Here is a 23522-nt window from a genome sequence, read left to right as displayed (position 1 = left end):
AGTTCCTCTTCCTTTTCTTAGGATTGGAACCTTCACCAATTAGAAGAATAGAACTCTTCTTAGGGGGGAAATTCGATTCCGCACTCTTCAACATGTTGTGGAGTTCAGGCAGGCTAACATCCAACTTATTCATGTGAAAGTTCACAACAAACTGCGAGAACGAACTCGGAAGCGATTGCAAGACCAAGTCTTGGCTCAGCTCCCCATCCATGGCAAAACCAAGTTGTCCAAGACGTTCAATCAAATTGATCATCTTAAGTACATGGTCATTCACAGATGATCCCTCAGACATCCTACAACCGAACAGCTCCTTCGATATCTCATATCGAGCTGTCCTCCCCGCCACATCATACAACTCTTGTAGATGCATGAGGATAGTGTGAGCATCCATATGCTCATGTTGCTTCTGTAGCTCAATGTTCATGGAAGCTAGCATGATGCATTGAGCAACATTTGCATCATCTATCCACTTACGATACACAACATGTTCATCATTATGTGCATCACTAGCAGGTTCAGTAGGCTTAGGTGAGTCAATCACGTATTCCAGCTTCTCAATCCTGAGAACAATTCTCAAGTTTCGAAGCCAGTCAGCATAATTAGGACCAGTCAATTTGTGAGCATCCAGTATGCTCCTTAGTGATAGTGCAGAAGACATAATGTATATTGTAAATCTATAAATGATAAACACATAACAACACTTAGCAAATATTCGATTTCATTTTAAAAACACTATATGAATCGAGTCTTTATTCATAAGTGGCTCCCACTAGTTTACCTAATTTATTCAACCCCCTACGTGAAAAATTAAGCATTCATAATGCTAGTGGGAATAGGGTCCTACATTCCATTACACAACCCCCGCTGTGGCACGAACCGCCATGTAATGTTCAATAGGCAGACAACTCTTGTCAATTACATCTTATGTTATTCCCTAATCAAACTTTAGCCTCTTGAATAATTGAGTCTCGGCTGTGGCACGACAAACTCAATATTCTAAGTCAAGTCTAACCCAACATTCCGTACAGTTGAATCAGTCCCCAAAGGCCCACGGCTGTGGCACGTACTGACCTTTAGATTCTTATTCAATGTACACATCTATATGTAATAGACAAGTATTTCTTATTTCGAAATCAAAGCCCTCGGCTGTAGCACGAACCGACAATGATTCAAAAATAAGAACTACTTTCTATCATGTTGGAAGGCTATGACCGACACAAGCCCGTTGTATCATTGGCCAATTACTACTTGATATTATTTAATTTTAGAGGGATTATATTACGTTACAATCATAATCATATTATAAAGAGATTCTTCCTTTTAAATTAAATATTTCAAATCAATAATCAATAATCAGATGATTCCCAGATCGGGTGGAGCATTGTCAAGAGGCGTCACTTAATAACCCTTTCTTACAGATAGAAATCTGTTGTTGACAGAATCATCCTTTCTCTCATATCGAAAATTCATATTCAATTACGTGTTTCATAAACACAAGAATCTCATGATTGTATTCATAATATTGTTATTAAGGTTATGAAACAATTTCACTATACTAGGTTGTCTAACAAACGCCTTATGTTCATTTAAGTTCACCTAAATCTATCATCGCATGATAAACTAAGCATATATCAAATATATAAACATGAATAAACATCAAGGTAGGCATGTTACATCATCTAGCATATTATTCTAAGCATTATATATCTCTATGTATCACATGAAGCATTTAAAAGCAATTAAAATAGTTAAAAACAGCTTTAAAACACTTCATGGAAATATAAACAATTCAAAACTTTTATATAAACTAAAATTTGATCACACCATTAGATCCGTCTCAGAAAAACGAATCCAACGATATATTGTACGCCCAAAACGGAGTTACGAAACTCCCAGAAAATCAAATTTAATGTGAACAGTCGGGCTGTAACGCAATACAGGAACGCGTTACAAGCCCTGTAACGCATTCCGGTAATGCGTTACAACCCTTTTAAGCCATTAAAAGGTGTAACGCATTCCGTGAATGCACCACAGGGTGTAATGTATTCCCGGAATGCGCGACACCCTTTTTTTTTCGATCGTCGCGAAGCCGCCCATGGAATTCCGTGCCTGACAGTTCTGTACCGTGTCTGTCTTCTTTCCGTGCATACAGACAGATTATGCAGACAAGCAACAGATGTACATATATATACTTACAAATAATATATATATATATATGATTTATTTAATTACGAATTTAATTGCAAGATCTTCAAAAATTCATAATAAAAAATCTATACATCATAAAATTATGAAAAAAATACCCAGACGATCTACAACACTTGTAGAACCCATATCAACATTCAAAATTATTCTGAGAAATGATTTCTCATCAGACAAAATTAATCCATGATATAACTTGTAAAAATCATAATTAATTCATAGAAGCATATAAAATTCTGAAATTTTTACCACAGATCTATATGCATACAACCTATGCTCTGATACCATTGATGGATTTTAATCGCAGCGGAGGCATGGTAAAACACTTTTTACACATATAAAATCCAAAATAAAAGCATATAAATCGTGGTAAAAACATAGGGATCGATTACTAACCTTTAATAGCGATCCAAAAGCAACGATCGGAGATCCTTAACAGCTGCTCCTCAAACGTGAAGCACTCCACCGGTATCCACCAAGAAAACGACGTTAAGGAGGAGGAGGTGGAGAGAATTTGTTTTTCTAAAACTTTTGGGTTTTTGGGTACGAATAAAAATAGGGTTTATAATAGTATATTTATAGGCAAAATTTTCAGCTAAAATTTTCCCATAAATATTATTATTATTATCCCATTTATTATTCTCATTAATAATTAAAACACCTTTTAATTATTAATCCTTTTTCTAAACACTTTAGAAATAATTCTCTCTCTTGATTTAATTTCCAAAAATTAAATCCTTAATTAATAATATTAAGAACTTTTCTTAATTAATTTATAATCAATTAAATCTCATTTAATCAATTATTAAATTTGCCAATTAATTATTTATTTCATAAATAAATAATTATTAGTCATTATTAATTAATTCCTCCACCATTAAATTATTCTCTTTTTATGGTGTGACCCTGTAGGTTAAATATTAAGCCGGTAGTAGAAATAAATAATAATAAAACTATTTTATCATTATTTATATAAATTCTCTAATTTATTAAATATGATTAATTAATTAATCACATTTATTCTACATCGTGAGGGATACTTCTCAGCATATCGCGACTATCCGGATAATATGAATTCACTGCTTAGAATACCAAGAACCTATTCAGTGAATAGTTACCGTACAATAAACTCCTTCTACCCTACAATGTCCCGATTAAATACAAGGCATGGATCTCGTGTCAAGCCTATCTAATTTAATCACTTGCTTACCATTTACTATGCGTAGTTCTATGCAAATTAGAAACTCCTTTCTAATTTCATTCACTCTGGCCAGAGATTCCTGAACTAGCATAAGTGGATCAGCCTTGAACATTCGCTTCCTTCACTGGAAGGGGTAGATCCTATATTGATCATACACTATCTTCGTGTACAAATTCCTATACCTAGTAGAGCCCTAATAATTGTCCCTGGAGACTAAGAACTAAACCAAAGCATAGTTCAGTGTACACAAGATGACTATGATGACCTCAAGTCTAAGGATACTTGTATAACTATCACTATGTGAACAACTGCTGACACGTGAGTGAACTCCATCAGTTGTTCAGCTGTGCGAGTCATGTTCAGTAAACTTATTCTATAATAAGCACCTACATACTAGCTATAGTGTCACCATACAAATGTCTATGAGAACAGACATCCTTCATAATGAAGCAAGCATAGTATGTACCGATCTTTGCGGATTATTAATTACCAGTTAGTAATTCTATGATCAGGAACTATTTAAGTTTAGAGTTATCATCTTTTAGGTCTCACTATTATGATCTCATCATAATCTATAAAAGCTTTACTCTAAACTATGATATATCTTATTTAAACACTTAAATAGATAGATACCGTAATTAAAACAAAACAAGTCTTTTATTAATATCAATGAAATCAAAACAGATTACATAAAAAGTTATTCCTAAATCCTAATACATGATTGGACTTAGGACATATTCCTTTCAGTGTAAACCCATGTTTACTAATCTATAAAGTAAACACTGGTCCTTTGCTTTTAATATAGTATCAAACAGATCTAGTATTCTTGTAACTCTCTCAAGGAAGAAGCTGAGTTCTTTACTTACAAAGAACCCAGGATTTGTATCAAAATACTAGCTTAATTTTAATATAAAATTAAGTGAGTTTTGAAATTTTGTGTGAACTATTTTAATTTCAGTTAACATAATATTACGACATTTCTAATCTGCTTTGTTCACCAAGTAACAAACATTCAAAAAACATTAAAAATATCTAAAACACATTCACCCACCTCTGTGTTGTATTCATTACCTAAAAAGTGGTATCAGAGCAAAATCTGAAATCAAACAGATTAAAGATCTTTGAAGAATGAATACACAGAAGATTAGCAGTATCAAGATTCCTTCCTTTGACAGATCTAACTACACATTATGGAAAAAGTAGATGTTGGTGTTTATAAAGATGGCCAACCTATTATATGTTCAGATTTTCAAGAATGGTCCTTTCACCTCCTGGAAAGAGTTGAGGAATCTACAGATGGATACATGGTCATTCCAGCTCATTATGTCCTTAAAGATCCCTCAAAATATACCGAACCTGAAAAGGAGAAAGTCTCTCTGGATAGTGGCTTGCAACTGATTTTAATAGAGTCACTTGATAAGGTAATGTACAATAACATTATCAATTCTGACACAGCCAAACAGATCTGGGAAAAGATAGAAATTCTGTGTGAGGTAACATAGGAAGTTAGGTCAAACCTGTGACACCCTCAATCTCGGGGTTATGAAATAAGGACCCACACACCATTAAACTAATATGATAATAGTGGACATAATAAAACCCGATTAAAAACTAACAGGATCTAAACAAGATTAAGTATGGGACATGATTACAACTACCAACCAGAATAAATATATTACAACCCAAAATAATAATAAATTCAAATTTATTCGATTCCGACATGGAACCGACAAATAACTTATTGTATCTGATCCAACTTATACAATCCTTCCGACTTAAACGCTTGCTCACACACGCTGCTACCTGCTCTGGCATCTGGAAACCCACGACACGATAGGGACCGCTAGGAATGCTCTGGTGAGCAGTGCGCCTAAGTCTGGCCATCTTCTTTCTTAACTGTCATGGTTAGCAAAATATATGAGCAAAGAAGCTCAACAAGTAACTATATAAACAGTTCTACAAGGAAGTAACAATATCAATATCAACATACGAGGCATTCCACTTTAAATATCTAGGTGGCAGATTTCTATCTCTGGCTATGAAAGAGTTATGAAGAAGGATTTGGGCTTTCAGGAATCAAGGCTTAGGTTAGGGTGAAAGCCAACATTCATCTCAAAATCATTAGCAGGACTTCAAAGTGTTTCTCAACAGAAGGAAACAATGAATCAAACTTTTAAACTTATCATCAACGTAAAGTGACAGGGTTCACAATATTATAATCAAAATGAAGACTAGAGTTGTTCTATTTCATTTCATTTCATCTTTTAAAGAATAAGGAGCAACGACTCAAAGTATATAAACATTTTCATCTTTATAGAATATAAGGGAACCCTTGATTGGAATATCCATCTTTAAATTATAATATGGGTGATCAGCCCGTACCGACCACCATCTGGTTGTTATGGTACCTATGGCATCATAGCCTTATATAGGACTAGCCCCGCTAGCGTCTTATGTGACTGGACTAGTCCCACTAGCCTCTTACGTCTCTATCCAATCCACCAGGAATTCATTTGGAAAACCTTTGTATTGGATCAAAAGAAGAAAAGAGTTGACTAAATTCATTTTAACATTACCAAGAATGTGAAATCATTTGGACTCAATCAAGTCGAAAATCATTCTTAAGTTCAATTCAAAATTTCAAGGAAAATGAACCCATCAAGCGTAAAAAAGGGATCAATACCAAGAAACTGGATCAAATGATAAACATGGTTAACTAGTCCTAATTTAAGAGAGTTTCAATAGTCAATTCATGACAGGGTTCACGGGTCAACGAAGAATTTGGATTGATCAAGACATTAAGTAAAGAAGAATGTAAAAGTTCTTGTAGGGTTTACGGTATCATAAGATAATAAAGGAAATAATACGATATTCAGGGTACGAATCAACAGGGTTACTAGAAAGGATCGAACAGGGTCTGATATCAATTTGTCAAAAGAACAATATCAAGGTTTCTCAGAATCAATAATAGGAACATTACAATTGAAATAAAAAGCCTCTAGTTAATCATGGCATAATTTCCTCACTATAAACAATTCACAAAAGAAGGCAGAGTTACTGAAACTGAACTAGTGCCACCTAAGATTCCTTTCCCTTTTCTATCCTAAATGCCTCTGCTAACCGAATCTACAATCCAAAACAGAATCCCTAATCAGCAACTTAATCGACACTCGACATTTCTCAGAACGCCTAACGATTACCCCATATCGCGATAACACTTAACTCATATACTCATGCATAATCATAGTATACTCACATAACATATAACAAGTATATATACTCGACCATATTTTCATAACATGCATTACAATATCCTCGCATACTCCAAATTTATAATTAATCATCGAATCACATAGTATGACCCAACGATATCACATAACATACTATACCTTAAATACTCCAAACCCTTAATATAACCTTATATCGAAACGACTCATCCTTTTCTTTTTAATCAAAAAATTCGAACCAAAACACATAGTACACCAAACAAATAACCGACAACTAAACAATTTATTCCTTTCCATTTTAACTCAAAAATTTGAACCAAAATAATGGAACCAAGCCAACAAATCAACATGCAACCACTTATTGTCATCGTGCATAGTCTAGATTTTTTATCTTAGCCTTATTAGAACTTAAAATAATTAAATGTTGTCATATCATCCACTCATACCACAAAATTTGAATAAAAAACAAGTCACAAGCAACAAGTTATCAAATCACAAATCTCATCAACCAATCAAGTAGTTTAAAAACTAATTCTTTCTTACAAATCAAATCCTTATTCGGCTATAATCAAACAAACAACATGCAATTCTTAAATTAACATGCAAGGTCTATTTTTATCTTTAAAGCCTATCTTCACTCAATTCTTAATAAGAAAACCCTTTTTAAACTCTTTTTCTTTTATAAAAATCAAACCAAAACTCCTCTAAATCCAATCATCAACATGCAAATTCAAAGATTATCTATTAACTAGCAATAATCAACATGCATTCCCAAAAATTAACTATTAACTAACAATGATTTACATGCAAGTTCAAGAATCAAGCATAAACTCAAGTTCAAACCACAACTCATCCATTCAAATCATTTAAAAGAAAAACCGAACCAAAAATTAGATTTTTAAACCAAAATCCTTTGTAAAACTCGAATCAAAATCAAACCCTCCTTTTTACTAGAAAATCCGAACCAACATCAAAATAAAACCCTAGAAAAGCATATAATTTAGTGCAATATACTCTCTTAAGATCACACATTAAAAAATTATATTTTCTTAGATATAACCAAGAGTTGTTGATGCAAAAACCTTCTTAAACACTTACATGCAAAGAGTATATAGATATAGGATTGAAAATGATGAAGATCAATGGCAAGATCTTTAAATTTCAAGTAGGATTTGATGTTGTATGTAGGGGGCGAGAGAGAGAGAGAGAGAGAGAGAGAGAGAGAGAGAGAGAGAAAACTCGGGAGAGAGAGAGAGAGGGAGAAAAGAAAAGAGAAAGAAAGAGTGATCCAAGAGGAAGAAGAGAGTGGAGATGAAGGAAGGAAGAGTGGGTATATTTATAAGTGAGTGGAGGGGCAAAATGGTCTTTTGCCAACTAATTCTAGAAACTTCTTTTCTTTTATTTAAAAACTCAAAAACGAATTTGGATAATATATAACTCCCTCAGAAAAGGTGAAAATGATATGAAAAATAATTATAAAATATAGATCTTGAAATTATATTTCTAGCCATATTTTTAATAAAAATTTTTAGCGTACAGTTTATTTTTTATGAATTTTACAATATTACGCTCAAAATGGAAATATAACCCGATAAAATCATTTTAAAATACGCCGATCACAAAATAATTTCATATATCATTTTTAGAAAGTCTTTGTGACTATTTAGGAGATAATAAATCAAATTTCACGCCTTTACCATACTCAAATATTTTTATAAAAATATATAAAGGTTCAATAAACCTTATTTAAATCAAATAAATCCCTTAAAATCATTTTAAAAAAAATTCCAGATCATATAATTATGCACATTAACAGGAAACAACATAAACTCACATATCACGACTCATATTGCAACATACTCGAGAATAAAAATTTCCTCTTTTTATTAATATTCACTTTTCGCGTAACGGGTCGCGTCCTGATTGACATCCCGACGCTAGGCGTTTTGAATTACGCTTCACAATCATATTCTCTACACTAGCTGACACATCAAACTGGAATATAATATCCATTTAAACATTTCTATTTTACACATAATTCATATTCATATGCTTAAACACCTTAATCCCTTTTTAAGATGGGTTTCGTTCAACTTGACGACCCGACAACACAACTTAGCCTTTTAGCTGACTCATCAAACTGGAACGAGTTACTTTACGTTACCAGTTAGTATTATACAACGATAACCGTTAATCCATATAATAATTTAACCTTTTATTTTATTCACATAAATTCATAATTACGACACAAAATTATACTTTATTCACTTAATCACGTCGTGAAATTCTCAGTCGCTACAATCTACCCCCTTAAAGGATTCTATCCTTAGAATCTAGTCTAAACAAATAAAGGGGATACTTTTCTCGTATTTCACTTTCTAAATCCCATGCAATTCCTGTATCTTATGATTTCTCCACAATGCTCTAACTAGAGGTACAACTTTATTTCTGAGCGTCTTCTCTTTTTGATCTAAAATCTGAACAGGTTGTTCGACGTAAGACAAATATTGCTGAATTTCTATTTGTTCCAACTCGATCACATGACTGGCATCAGCATTATATTTCTTCAGAAGAGAAACGTGAAACACGTTATGAAGATGTTGCATATGTGGAGGTAACTCTAGCTCATATGCCACTTTTCCAACTTGTCTTAGCACTTCGTAAGGTCCAATATACCTAGGACTCAACTTTCCTTTCTTCCGAATCTGGTTAAACCTTTCCATCGAGATATCTTTAGCAACACTTTGTCTCCGGGTTCGAATAGCACATCCTTTCGACTCTGGTCCGCATACTTTCTTTCTCGATCTTGAGCAGCTATCAGCTTTTTGCGAATCACTTCCACTTTCTCTTTCGTTTGTTGTACTAATTCTGGGCCTAGCAGCTTGCGCTCACCAACTTTATCCCAATAGGTAGGGGATATTTATTTTCTTCCATACAACGCTTCATAGAGTGGCATGCCCATACTCGCGTGATAATTGTTGTTGTAGGAAAACTCAATCAATGGTAAATGGTCGTCCCAATTTCCTTTGAAATCTGATGCACAAGTTCTCAGCATATCCCCGATCGTTTGAATAGTCCTTTCACTTTTTCCGTCTGTATGTGGATGATACGCGGTGCTCATTTTCAACTTTGTTCCCGAATGATCATGAAATTATCGCCAAAATCTCGAGTTAAATCTCGGATCTCTATCAGACACGATAGATACTGGTACTCCATGACGCATTACGATTTCGTCCAAGTACAGCTTGACCTACTTTTCCAATGAGAATCTTCCGTTGATAGGCAAGAAATGCGCGGATTTTGTCAGTCGATCGACTATTACCCAAATTGCATCATGATTAGACTTAGTCCTTGGTAATCCTACCACGAAATCCATCGCGATATGCTCCCATTTCTATTCGGGTATATCCAGTGGTTGAAGCAATCTACTCGGTCGCTGATGTTCCGCTTTCACTCTTTGACACGTATAATATTTACTTATCCATTCCGCGATCTCCTTCTTCATGTTTGGCCACCAATAACTTTCTTTCAAATCCTTGTACATTTTCGTACTTCCAGGGTGAATCAAAAATTTTGAGTTATGTGCTTCATGCAAAATCTCGTGCTTTAATTCCACAATGTTAGGAATCCAAATGCGCGAGCCAACGCGATATATTCCTTTTTCATCCTTTTGAGCTCTCACTTCTTCTCCTAACAACTTGTCTTTTTCATGATTCATCACTTGTTCTTAACAACATCGAATCTTTTCTAAAATTTCTGGCTGAAATGCCATCGCATACATTGCTTTATTTGCAACTATAGGCACTCGTACTTCTATTTCCAATTTTTTAAATTCCTTGATCAACTCTTCAGAAGAAGTCAACACATTCAACCTTTCCTTGCGGCTCAACGCATCCGCTACAACGTTCGCCTTCCCAGGATGATAACTTATCGTACAGTAGTTATCCTTAATCAATTCCAACCATCTCATTTGCCTCATGTTTAGTTCTTTCTGCATAAAGATATATTTTAAGCTCTTGTGATCTGTATAAATCTCACACTTTTCTCCGTATAAATAGTGCCTCCAAATCTTAAGAGTAAACACTATTAATGCTAATTCAAAATCATGTGTAGGATACTTCAGTTCGTGCGACTTTAACTGCCTTGACGCATATGCTATTACCTTTCCGTGTTGTATTAGCATACAACCTAGTCCTTTATGCGAAGCATCACTGTAGATTACAAACTCTCCTTTTTCATCAGGTAGAACCAACACTGGTACGGTTACTAACCTTTTCTTTAGCTCTTGAAAACTTTCCTTGCACTTATTTGTCCAAACAAACTTCTCGTTCTTCCTTGTCAACTTAGTCAATGGTACATCGATCTTAGAAAAATCTTGTACAAATCTTCTATAATATCCTGCTAGTCCGAGAAAACTTCTTACTTTTGTAGGAGTCTTCGGCCTCTCCCAATTCATCACAGCTTCTACCTTTATGGGATCGACTTTAATACGGTCAGTGTTAACTATATGTCCAAGAAACTGAACTTTCTTTAGCCAAAATTCACATTTAGAAAACTTCGCGTATAACTTCTCTTTCCTCAAAATTCCCAAAGAGATCCTCAAGTGTTTCATATGTTCGGCTTCCGTTTTGGAGTATATCAATATATCGTCGATAAATACTATTACGAACTTGTCTAGATATTTCTTGAACACTCTATTCATAAGGTCCATAAATGGCGCATTTTTCAAACCGAACTCCATTACCAAGAACTCATAGTGTCCATATCTCGTTCGAAATGCCGTCTTGGGTATATCTTCCATTTTAATCTTTTATTGATGATACCCAGATCTCAAATCAATCTTCGAGAAACAAGTAGCTCCTTTCAGCTGATCAAATAAATCGTCAATTTGCAGTAGAGGGTACTTATTCTTAATCGTTAACTTATTCAACTCGCAATAATCGATACACAGCCTCATACTTCCATCTTTCTTCTTCATAAATAGCACTGGTACACCCCACGGGGATACACTCGGGCGAATTACTCCTTTTACTAACAATTTCAGTAATTGCGTCGCTAATTCCTTCATCTCGACATGCGCCATTCGATAAGGAGATTTTGAAATTGTTTCCGTTCCAGGATCCAAATCAATCATGAATTCGATCTCTCGATACAGAGGTAGTCCAGGTAATTTATCTGGAAACACATCGGAAAAATCTTTAACTACTGGAATATCCTCAATTCTTAAGGATTCCTTTCTCTGCATCCTTCATATGAGCCAAGTATGCTTCGCATCCTTGTCGCAACAATCTCTTCATTTGGATGGCTGTTAAAAACTTCTTTTCTTGCTTTTTCCCTCTAAATATCACCTCATCTCCATCCTTGGTTCTTAACTTCACCTTCTTGCTTTTACATTCGATTTGCGCATCATAATTTGACAACCAATCCATTCCTAATATAACGTCGAATTCTCCTAACTTAAAAGGTATTAAGTTAGCAGAATAGTGCCGACCTTCTATAACCACATTTCCATTGGGACAAATTCTATCGGCAGTAACTCTTTCTTGATTTGCTATTTCCATAGTCAAATTAGATTCGAGAGGGTACGCAACATACTTTAATCTATCAATAACGCTTTCAGCAATAAAGGATCTGGTTGCTCTAGAATCCATTAACACTTTAACTTCTACCGAGTTTATAATAAGCGTACCTGCTACCACATCCACATCCTACACAACATCTTTCATAGTCATGTTAAATGTTCTTGCCCTCGGCTGGGCTGCTGGTGCTGCTGGGGGTGGTCCAGCAATCCTAAGCACAATCGCCTTTTGAACAGGCTCCTTACAGTTCCTTGCCATGTGGCCCACTTTTCCACATTTGAAATATGTCACCTCTGGCTTTCTTACACCACTTGGGCATTCCATTGAGTAGTGTCATTTCTGATTACACTTAAAACAAGTCACATTCAGCTTGTTACACCTCCCCGGGTGTCGCTTTCCACAAACCTTGCACTCCTGGGTCAAAGGTCTATTGTCCTTTATCGTTGGTCCCGTCTTCTAGAAACGATTCTTCTTGTTTCCATTCCCGGGTTTGAATTTCTGAAACTTCTGACTTTGACCTCCACCATTCTTTCCAAACTTCCCTCTAAACTTAGAGCTTCCCTGATCTGATATCGATTCCTCAAACTTTCTTTTCTTTCCTTCACTTTCCCTCTTAGTTGCTTCTTTCTCTCCTTCTACAATTATCGCTTTATGAACTAATATGGCATAATTCCTTATTTCAAGAAGAGGCACCTGACTTCGAATCCCTGGTTTCAGCTCTTGCTGAAATCTTTTGGCCTTCTTTTCTTCGGTATTCACATACTCAGGCGCAAACCTTGCTAACTTCGAAAAATTCACTTCATATTCCGCCACAGTCATGTCTTCCTGTCTCAGATTCAAAAATCTCATTTCCAATTGGTCTTGCATATAAATTGGCAAATACTTCTCTAAAAACGTCTCCATAAACTTCTCCCAGGTTATAACTTTCCTGTCCAGCAACGCCTTAGAAGATTCCCACCAATAACGAGCCTCATCCCTAAGATAATAACTCGCATATTGCGCCTTCTTATCATCCTTAACTTCTGCTAACTCAAAAGCTTTCTCCATTTCCCTCAACCAGGACTAAGCTTTAATGGGGTCGGGCAATCCTACAAACTCTGGGGCATGTACGGGTTGAAATTGCTTGAAATTACCGACTTTAGGGACTGAGGGTTATTGCAAAAGTTGAAAGAGTCGGTTCATCACAGGTGTATCTTGGTTTTGTTCTTGATCTTGGTTTTGAGTTTCTTCTTCTGGGTGATTTGGTGAAGTAGCCATTTCTTACAAACCTGATTGAGCAATTATTTAGCAATACGATAGCATGGCATACATATCAATAGAAACTCTTTTAGAAATAGCTTTACGGGTTTTAAGTATTACCCAGTTGCACATGCAATCCTATTACTACATAATTCTCTTATCAGTTAGGGTTCTCACATGATACAGGGTATGACTTACAAGGTATTGAACACGGTTATTTAGAGACATGGTATGTAAAACTGTTTATAAAGATTTCCAAGGTCCAAAATGTAAACAAGATGAAAGGTTTTAACTGTGCATAAAGAGAGAAGTTCATGTACAATAGTTCTGGAATAAGGTACAATAATATGGCAGGGTTAAACAAAGGAAAAAAACTGGAAAATATCCCCCTATCTACCCCTAACTTCTACTAACTACTACTAATGCAACCAACACTAGCTCTGAAATACAACATGAAAAGAAAAAGGGATCTCGGCATCTGACCAAATATCCCAAAGCCTAACGGTGCTGAAAAGAAATAAACAAATAACAGCTACTACATGCTCCACCAGATGTCCCGCTTGCTCATCACCAACTCACTCATCACCAGAATCTAGAATCTCTCTCAACACATTCAACGAATGATCTTATGAACCCTCTTGGCCTCAGCCTCTGTATCACTAGTAGATGGTCCCTCGTCCAATCTCCTCCGGGCAACCTGCTCCACTATATGAATCCGGACTCTCCACTCATCCTCTATAGCTGAATTCCTCTGCCTAGACTCTCGAGCCAGCCTATCCACCAAAGCTCCTCACTCAGGAATGAGGGAGTAAACAAAATCTCGATCCTGGGCTAACTTTCCTCCAATATGGGCAGGCACAGTCCTAGCAGGAATAGTAGGCTCTCGCTCAGGGGATGGAATCTCTGGAATGGGTCTCAGGGGAGAAACATACCTAGGGACCTCACTACTCTCTGATGGATCCTCCTCAGGGTCTGAACTAACATACACAGGCTCCTCTAAAGAGGGCAGAATCGAGTCCACTGGGGTACCGGTCAAAGTAATCTTTGAGTTGGAATCACTACCACTACTGGGGTCTTGAGATAAAACATAAAACAATAACCAAGAACCAGCATTAGGGTTAAATAAGACTTCAACTGTCACCACACCCTAACTCTAGTTTCTCCCTTGACCTATTTACTTTACTTAGACTATACCTAATAGTCTAACTCAACTCTATATGAGTCGAAACACTCTCGCAATATATATATACCCAAATACCCTTTTATCCTAACTTGTCTCAGGGACTAGATCATGTTGCTCTGATACCAACTTGTGACACCGTCAATCTCGGGATTAGAAAATGAGGATCCACACACCATTAAACTAATATGATAACAACGGATATAATAAACCCCGATTAAACACTAACAGGATCAAAACAGGATTAAGTATGATACAATATTATAACTACCAATCAGAATAAATATATTACAACCCAAAATAATAATAAATTCAAATTTAGTCGATTTCGACATGGAACCGACAGATAACCCATTGTATCTGACCCAACTTATACAATCTTTCCAACTTAAACGCTTGCTCACACACACTTCTACCTGCCCTGGCATCTGGAAACCTACGACACGGACCTGCAGGAATGCTCTGATGAGTGGTGCGCCTAAGCCTGGCCATCTTCTTTCTTAACTGCCATGGTTAACAAAATATATGAGCAAATAAGCTCAGCAAGTAACTATATAAACAGTTCGACAAGGCAGTAACAATATCAATATCAATATACGAGGCATTCTACTTTAAATATCTAGGTGGCAGATTTCTATCTCTGGCTATGAAAGGGTTATGAAGAAGGATTTGGGCTTTCAGGAATCAAGGCTCAGGTTAGGGTGAAAGCCGACATTCATCTCAAATCATTAGCAGGACTTCAAAGTGTTTCTTAACATAAGGAAATATTCAATCAAAATTTGAAACTTATCATCAATGTAAAGTGACATGGTTCACAACATTTTAATCAAAACAAAGACTCGAGTTGTTCCATTTCATTTCATTTCATCTTTTAAAGAATAAGGAGCAACGACTCAAAGTATATAAACATTTCCATCTTTATAGAATATAAGGGAACCCTTGATTGGAACATCCATCTTTAAATTATAATACGGGTGATCAGTCCGTACCGACCTCCATCTGGTTGTTATGGTACCTATGACATTATATCCTTATATTGGACTAGCCCCGCTAGCCTCTTATGTGACTGGACTAGTCCTACTAGCCTCTTACGTCTCTATCCAATCCACTAGCAATTCATTTGGAAAACCTTTGTATTGGAAAAAAAGAAAAGAGTTGACCAAATTTAGTTTAACATTACCAAGAATGTAAAATCATTTGGACTCAATCAAGTCGAAAATCATTCTTAAGTACAATTACAGATTTCAAGGAAAATGAATAGATCAAGCGTAAACAGGGATCAATACCAAGAAACTGGGTCAGATGATAAATATGGTTAAATAGTTCGAATTCAAGAGAGTTTCAACAATCAATTCATGAAAGGGTTCACGGGTCAACGAAGAACTTGGATTGACTAAGAAATTAAGTAAGGAATAATGTAAAAGTTCTTGTGGGGTTTGCGGTATCATAAGATAACAAAGGAAACAATATGATATTCAGGGTACGAATCAACAGGGTTACTACAAAGGATTGAACATTGTCTTATATCAATTTCTTAAAAGAACAATATCAGGGTTTCTCAGAATTAATAACAGGTATATTATAATTAAAATAAAAAGCCTCTAGTTTATCATGGCATCAATAATTTCCTCTCTATAAACAATTCATAAAAGAAGGCAGAGTTACTTGCCTTAAATCGCTTTCCTGCTTTACTGAAACTGAACTATTGCCACCTAAGATTCATTTCCCTTTTCTAGCCTGAATGCCTCTGCTAACCGAATCTACAATCCAAAACAGAATCCCTAATCAGCAACTTACTCAACACTCGACCTTTCTCAAAACGCCTAACGATTTCCCCATATCGCAATAATACTTAACTCATATACTAATGCATAATCATAGTATACTCGAATAACACATAGCAAGTATATATACTCGACCATATTCTCATAGCATGCATTATAATATACTCGTATACTCCAAATTAAAATTAATCATAGAATCACATAGTACGACCCAACGATATTACATAACATACTATACCTTAATACTCCAAACCCTTTATATAACCTTATATCGAAACGACTCATCGTTTTCTTTTTAATCCCAAAATTTGAACCAAAATATATAGTAAACCAAACAAATAACTCGACAACCAAATAACTTATTCCTTTTTTTAACTCAAAAATTCGAACCAAAATAATGGAACCAAGCCAAGATATCAACATGCAACCACTTATTATCATCATGCATAATCTAGATTTTTATCCTAGCTTTATTAGGACTTAAACTAATTAAATGTTGCCATATCATCCACTCATACCACAAAATTTGAATAAAAAACAAAGTCACAAGCAACAGATTATCAAATCACAAATCTTATTAACCAATCAAGTAGTTTAAAAACTATTTCTTTCTTACAAATCCAAGCCTTATTCGGCCCTAATCAAACAAACAAAATGCAATTCTTATATTACCATGCAATTTCAATTTTTGTCTTTAAAGCCTATCTTCACTCAATTCTTAACAAGAAAACCCCTTTTAAACTTTTTTTTTTATAAAAATTGAACCAAAACTCCTCTAAATCCAATCATCAACATGCAAGTTCAAAGATTATCTATTAACTAGCAATGATCTACATGCATGCCCAAAAATTAACTATTAATTAACAATGATTAACATGCAAGTTCAAGAATCAAGCATAAACTCAAGTTCAAACCGCAACTCATCCATTCAAATCATTTAAAAGAAAATTCGAACCAAAAATTAGATTTTTAAACCAAAACCCTTTGTAAAACTCGAACCAAAATCAAACCCTCCTTTTTACTAGCAAAATCCGAACTAACATCAAAACAAAACCCTAGAAAACCACATAATTTAATGCACTATACTCTCTTATGGACACACACTAAGAAATTATATTTTCTTAGATATAACCAAGAGATGTTGATGCAAAAACCTTCTTAAACACTTACATGAAAATAGTATATAGATAAAGGATTAAAAATGATGAAGATCAATGACAAGATCTTTAAATTCCAAGTAGGATTTAATGTTGTATGTAGAAGAGAGAGAGAGAGAGAGAGAGAGAGAGAGAGAGAGAGAGAGAGAGAGAGAGAGAGAGAGAGAGAGAGAGAGAGAGAGAGAGAGAGAGAGAGAGAGAGAGAAGAGAGAATTCAAGAGAGAGAGGGAGAAAAAAAAGAGAAAGTGGGGAGGAAGGAAGGAAGAGTGGGTGTATTTATAAGTGAGTGGAGGGGCAAAATGGTATTTTACCAACTAATTCTTGAAACTTCTTTTCTTTTATTCAAAAACTCAAAAACAAATTTGGATAATATAACTCCCTCAGAAAAGGTGAAAATAATATGAAAAATAAATTTACAATTTATATCTTGAAATTATCTTTCTAGCCAAATTTTTAAAATAATTTTTGAGCGTACGATTTATTTTATATGAATTTTACAAGATTACGCTCAAAATAGAAATATAACCCGATAAAATCATTTTAAATTACGCCGATCACAAAATAATTTCATCTATCATTTTTAGAAAGTCTCCGGGACTATTTCGAAGATAATAAAGCAAATTTCATGCCTTTACCATACTCATATAATTTTATAAAAATATATAAAGGTTCAAAAAATCTTATTTAAATCAAATAAATCCCTTAAAATCATTTAAAAAAAATTCCAGATTACATATTCATGCACATTAACAGGCAACAACATAAACTCACATATCACGACTCATATTGCAATATACTCAAGCATAAAAATTTCTCCTTTTTATTAATATTCACTTTTCGCGTAACGGGTCGCTTCCTGACTGACGGCCCGACGCTGAGCGCTTTTAACTACGCTTCCCAATCATATTCTCTACACTAGCTGACACGTCAACTGGAATATAATATCCATTTAAACATTTATATTTAACACATAATTCGTATTCATATGTTTAAACACCTTAATCCCCTTTTAAGACGGGTTTCGAAATTTTCAGTCGCTACAAAACCAAGGGAGAATTTTGGTATCTTAGTATGAGAGTTTTATGGCTAAACCAAAGGATAGTATAACTGATGTTTTTGAATAATTCAATAAGCTGATTAATGACTTGCAGCTTCATGACAAATACTATGAAGCTGAGGAGGTTAACTTAAAGTTTTTGCTCACCCTTCCTGACCATTTAGAACAGAAGATCTCAGCTATAAGAGAAGGGAGAGACTTGAGCATGATGACATTGAAGGTTTTATATGGTATCTTAAAAACCTATGAACTGGAAATGATTCAAAGAAAGTCTTTAAGAGATGGTCAAGGGCACATTGTTGATGGATCAAGTGCTCTAGTGTTTAATGATAACCAGTCAATTGATGATGAAAAAGAAATCTAGACTCCTGTTGTTCCAAGCAATGAGCAAAAGAACAAGGAACCACAGAAGCAAGTTATTCTAGAACTTGAAGATGATGAATTTTATACCTTAGATAAACTGGATGAGTTAGATCATTTTATGGCTTACTTAGCAAGAAAATTTTCTAACATTAGACTAAAGAAGCCAAAGTTCTTCAAAAATAAGAGACAAACATCCAACAAGGACAACAGCTGGAAAAGAAAAGCACTATACAACTCTGGTGGGAAAGTGGCTACAAAACGGGATCTATTGACAGGTCAAAGATCAGGTGCTTCAGTTGTGATGAATTGGACCACTTTGCTATAAAATGCAGGAAGATAAAGAAAGTGAAGAAGGACAAGGCCTATCTTGAATTGGAGGCAAAGTATGAGGATCTTCTAAGAAACCAACAAGGTAGAGCTTATATTGCAGAATGAAAGAGTTGGGATGATTCTGACAATGATGAAGATGAGGAGTTTGGAAACTATGCACTCATGGCCTTGGAGTAAGGAGAGTCATCCTCATCAACAACAAAGGTACCAACTCTTACCACTATTGATTTGAATGCTAGTCAATATAAGGATATTGTTGAAAAGATGAGCATAAAAATGTTCCACATGCATACTAGCATGATAGCAGCTACTGAGGAGGTCAATAGGCTATCAAAAGCCAATGAGAAGCTTGAGATTGAGAAACAAGATCTAGAACTGCAGCTTATTGAGCTTGAAATTGTCAAGCAAGAAAATGAATATCTAAAGAACAAGCTAAAGTATGCTTCTGAGATAGAAGCTGTGTTGAGGGAGAAGCTAGAGAAGAATGAAGTGAAACTAAAATCATTCAGAAATACATCTCAGTTAATTGCTCAGTACCATGAGAAGAAAAATCCATGTGCTAACATAGCTATTGGCTTGGATTATGATGCATTGAAAAACAACATGAAAGTTGAAGGTGATAAAGGAACAACTATAAGTGAAGACGTCCCAGCTTTGCTGAGAAAGGTTGGTTCACCTATGTTCAAAGCATGTGAAGTAAATTTCAGTAAAGAAGAGTTGATCATAAAGAAAGAAATTGCTGATGAGGACAATGAAAAGAAATATACATAAACAACTTCAATTTCTAAAATTGAGAAGAATCCCATGGTTGATTAAACCCCCTAGAAGCCATTCAAGGAGGTTAAAACTGAGGATGCAGGAAAGAAGAAGAAAAACAGAATTGGAAAGATTGGGATAAACAAAAGCAATAACTTTGCATTTGTTGCAGATGCTCCTAGAAAATAGTGTTAGAAATGTGGCTCTATAAATAACCTGACTCACCTTTTTAAAAAGGCTGTTAGTGAGCCAATATTAGGAGCATGCAAATATAATGAAGCAAAGACTGAAGATCCCTATTCCTTCTGTGACAAGTTTGATTGCATTCCTTGCAACATGAAAGTAATGACAAGTTGCCACAAGCTAAGAGTAGACCTCAAGATTAGATCCTCATCCAAAAAGGAACATGAAAATCAAGTAATGAACTTCATTCTTTCTGAGTCAACTCATTTTAATTCTGCATATTCTGTTAACAAGAAGAAAGTACCCAACACTGCTTGGGTAGATAAAAAACTTAATACTCATTGTGTGCAGGGCAAAGTGAAGAAAGTCATATGGATCATAGAAAGTGGATGCTCAAGACATATAAGAGGTGATATGGCCCTGCTATCACAATTTGAGGAGATGGATGGTCATGATTGACTTTTGGAGACAACAATAAAGGTTTTATAATGGGATGTGACAAATTGATTTCTGGAAATGTTGTCATTGAAGATGTAGCATTGGTTGTTGGGTTGGAAGTAAATCTCCTAAGTGTCAGTCAATTCACTGATAGAGAATTCAATGTTAAATTAAAAAAAGGAGAATGCTTAATCATCAACATAAAGACTATTGAAATTACTCTGAATGGAGCAAGAAGAGGAAGCCTATTTGTTGCAGACTTGGACTCAGCAAATGAGGATATAATTTATTGATTCTACACCAAGGCATCTGAAGAACAAAGCAAGTTGTGGCATAAAAAGCTCTCTCGCCTAAATTACAAGGCAATCAATACCTTAGTTAAAAAGGAGTTGGTGAGAGACATGCCAAATCCGGAGTTTGCTAAAAATGAAGTCCGTGAGGCTTGTCAAAAAGGAAAAATGAAGAGATCAAGTCATAAAAATAAAACTGTGAATTCCATAAGTGCAGCTTTGTAACTTATTCACATGGACTTATTTGGAACAGTTAATATCTCATCAATTTCAAGAAAGAAGTATGCACTTATGATGATGGATGACTACTCAAGATACACATGGGTAGAATTTATGCATTCTAAAGATGAAACTCCACACATCATAATTGAACACGTCAAGAAGATTGAGAAACAGGTTGAAGATCAGAATTATGTGAAAAAATTGAGGAGTGGCGATGACATAAATACAGAAATGCAACTTCAATTGAATTCTGCAAAGACAAGGTCATTGTTCAAGAATTCTCAACAACTAGGACACCTCGATAGAATGGTATTGTTGAAAGGAAAAATAGGACATTAGTGGAGGCTGCTAGAATAATGTAGCAGGATGCTAAATTGCCAATAAGTTTTTGGGAAGAAGCTGTCGACACTGCATGCTACACTCAAAACAGATATCTCATTAATAAAATTCTTGGAAAATCACCCTACTCAATCTTATCTAAAAGAAAGCCTACTGTGAAGCATCTTCATGTGTTTGGAAGCAAGTGTTATGCTTTGAAAGAGAAATATGAATATTTGGGAAAATTTGACTCTAAGGTTTTGGAAGCAATTTTTCTGGGATATTTATTGGAGAGAACTTCCTAGAAAGTCTATATGCAAGAACAAAAGAAAATTATGGAAAGCACAAATATAACTTTTGATGATGACAAGTGTCCAGGCTTGGAATGCCTTGATGAAAATGAAGCTGAGGCCCTTAGATTTGAAAATCTCAACATTGATAGTGATTCTGAGGATGAAGCTGAAGTCAATACAAATCACAGAATGGATGAAGAGTCAATTGAAAAAGTGAATCATGAGAATGGAAGCTCATCTCAAACACCTGAATTTAATAGTACAAACTCATGGGGAGAAAGAGGAGAAAGTTCTGCAAGTCATGCCAATGGTGAAGAAAATGCAGAAAATTCAAGTCAACAAACTCACACCAGAAAATGGGATAGAAGTCACACAAGAGAAGCAATTATTGGTGATCCAGCTATTGGAGTGAGGACTAGAAGTGCAACTGCAAATGAATGTCTTCATGCATGTTTTCTTTCATAAGTTGAGCCCAAGAAAACTGAGGAAGCTCTACTTGATCCTGATTGGATATCTGCTATACAAGAGGAGCTGAATCAATTTGAAAGAAACAAGGTTTGAGAGTTAGTTCCTGCACCAAAGAACAGAAGTGTAATTGGAAAAAGTGGGTGTACAGGATCAAAATGGATAAAATGGGATTGTCACTGGAAACAAAGCAAGGTTGGTTGCAAAAGGCTACTCACAGGAGGAAGGAATTGATTATGATGAAACTTTTTCTCCAGTTGCAAGACTTGAAGCAATAAGGATCTTTCTGTCATTTGTTGCACACTCAAATTTTAAGTTGTATCAAATGGTCGTGAAGAGTGCATTCCTTAATGGTGAGTTGAAAGAAGAAGTTTATATGCAACAACCACTGGCTTTAAAGATCCAGAATTTGCAAACTTTGTGTACAAGCTACCCAGGGATCTCTATGGACTAAAGCAAGCACCTAGAGGTTGGTATGATACACTGTCATAATTTTTGCTTAAACATGAATTCACTAGAGGTACAATTGATAAGACTATCTTCTACAAGCAGCATGATGATGATATGATCCTAGTTCAGATCTATGTGGATGATATCATATATGCTTTTACTAATGAAAATCTATGTCAAATATTCTCAAAGCTCATGCAGAGTGAATATGAAATAAGTATGATGGGAGAACTTAGTTACTTTTTTGGACTTCAAGTTAGAAAAGAAGTGATGGGATTTTCATCAGTCAAACTAAGTATGTCAAGGATTTATTGAAGAAGTTTGGCATGGTTGATTCTTCACCTGCATCTGCACTTATGTCTATAACTATAAATTTGGACGAAGATAAAAAAGGAAAAAGTATAGACATTTCAGGTTATAGAGGAATGATTGGATCTTTATTGTATCTAACTTCTAGTAGACCAGATATTATGTTTGCAAAATGTCTGTGTGGAAGATTTCAAGTCAATCCAAAAAAATCACATTTGATGGCTGTGAAGAGAATTTTTTCAGATACTTAAAAGGGACTCCAAACTTGGGATTATGGTATCCTAATGGAACATGTTTTGAAGCTGTTGGATACACAGATGCAAATTTTGCTGGATGCAGGGTTGACAGAAAGAGCACTAGTGGAAGCTGTCAGTTTCTTAGACAAAGACTTATATCCTGGTATAGCAAGAAACAACAATCTGTATCAACTTCCACAGCTGAGGCTAAATACATAGTTGCTGGAAGTTGTTGTGCTCAAG

At 35.2% G+C, this 23522-nt stretch overlaps 1 protein-coding gene across 1 annotated transcript; it reads right to left on the bottom strand.

Moving 5' to 3' along the window:
- Nucleotides 1-12665: 12665 nt before the first annotated feature.
- LOC141718456 (uncharacterized) lies at nucleotides 12666-13256 on the bottom strand. Its single transcript, XM_074520844.1, has one exon. It carries the CDS (start codon nucleotides 13254-13256, stop codon nucleotides 12666-12668), a length of 591 nt encoding a protein of 196 aa, XP_074376945.1.
- Nucleotides 13257-23522: the final 10266 nt, after the last annotated feature.

The sequence above is a fragment of the Apium graveolens genome, chromosome 4 (assembly GCF_009905375.1).
Source record: "Apium graveolens cultivar Ventura chromosome 4, ASM990537v1, whole genome shotgun sequence".
Classification (NCBI taxonomy): domain Eukaryota; kingdom Viridiplantae; phylum Streptophyta; class Magnoliopsida; order Apiales; family Apiaceae; genus Apium; species Apium graveolens.
This window is presented reverse-complemented; position numbering and strand designations above follow the sequence as displayed.

Bases quoted from the DNA above. Each gene is read 5' to 3' on its own strand.
- LOC141718456 (XM_074520844.1), bottom strand. From the start codon at position 13,256: ATGGAGAAAGCTTTTGAGTTAGCAGAAGTTAAGGATGATAAGAAGGCG.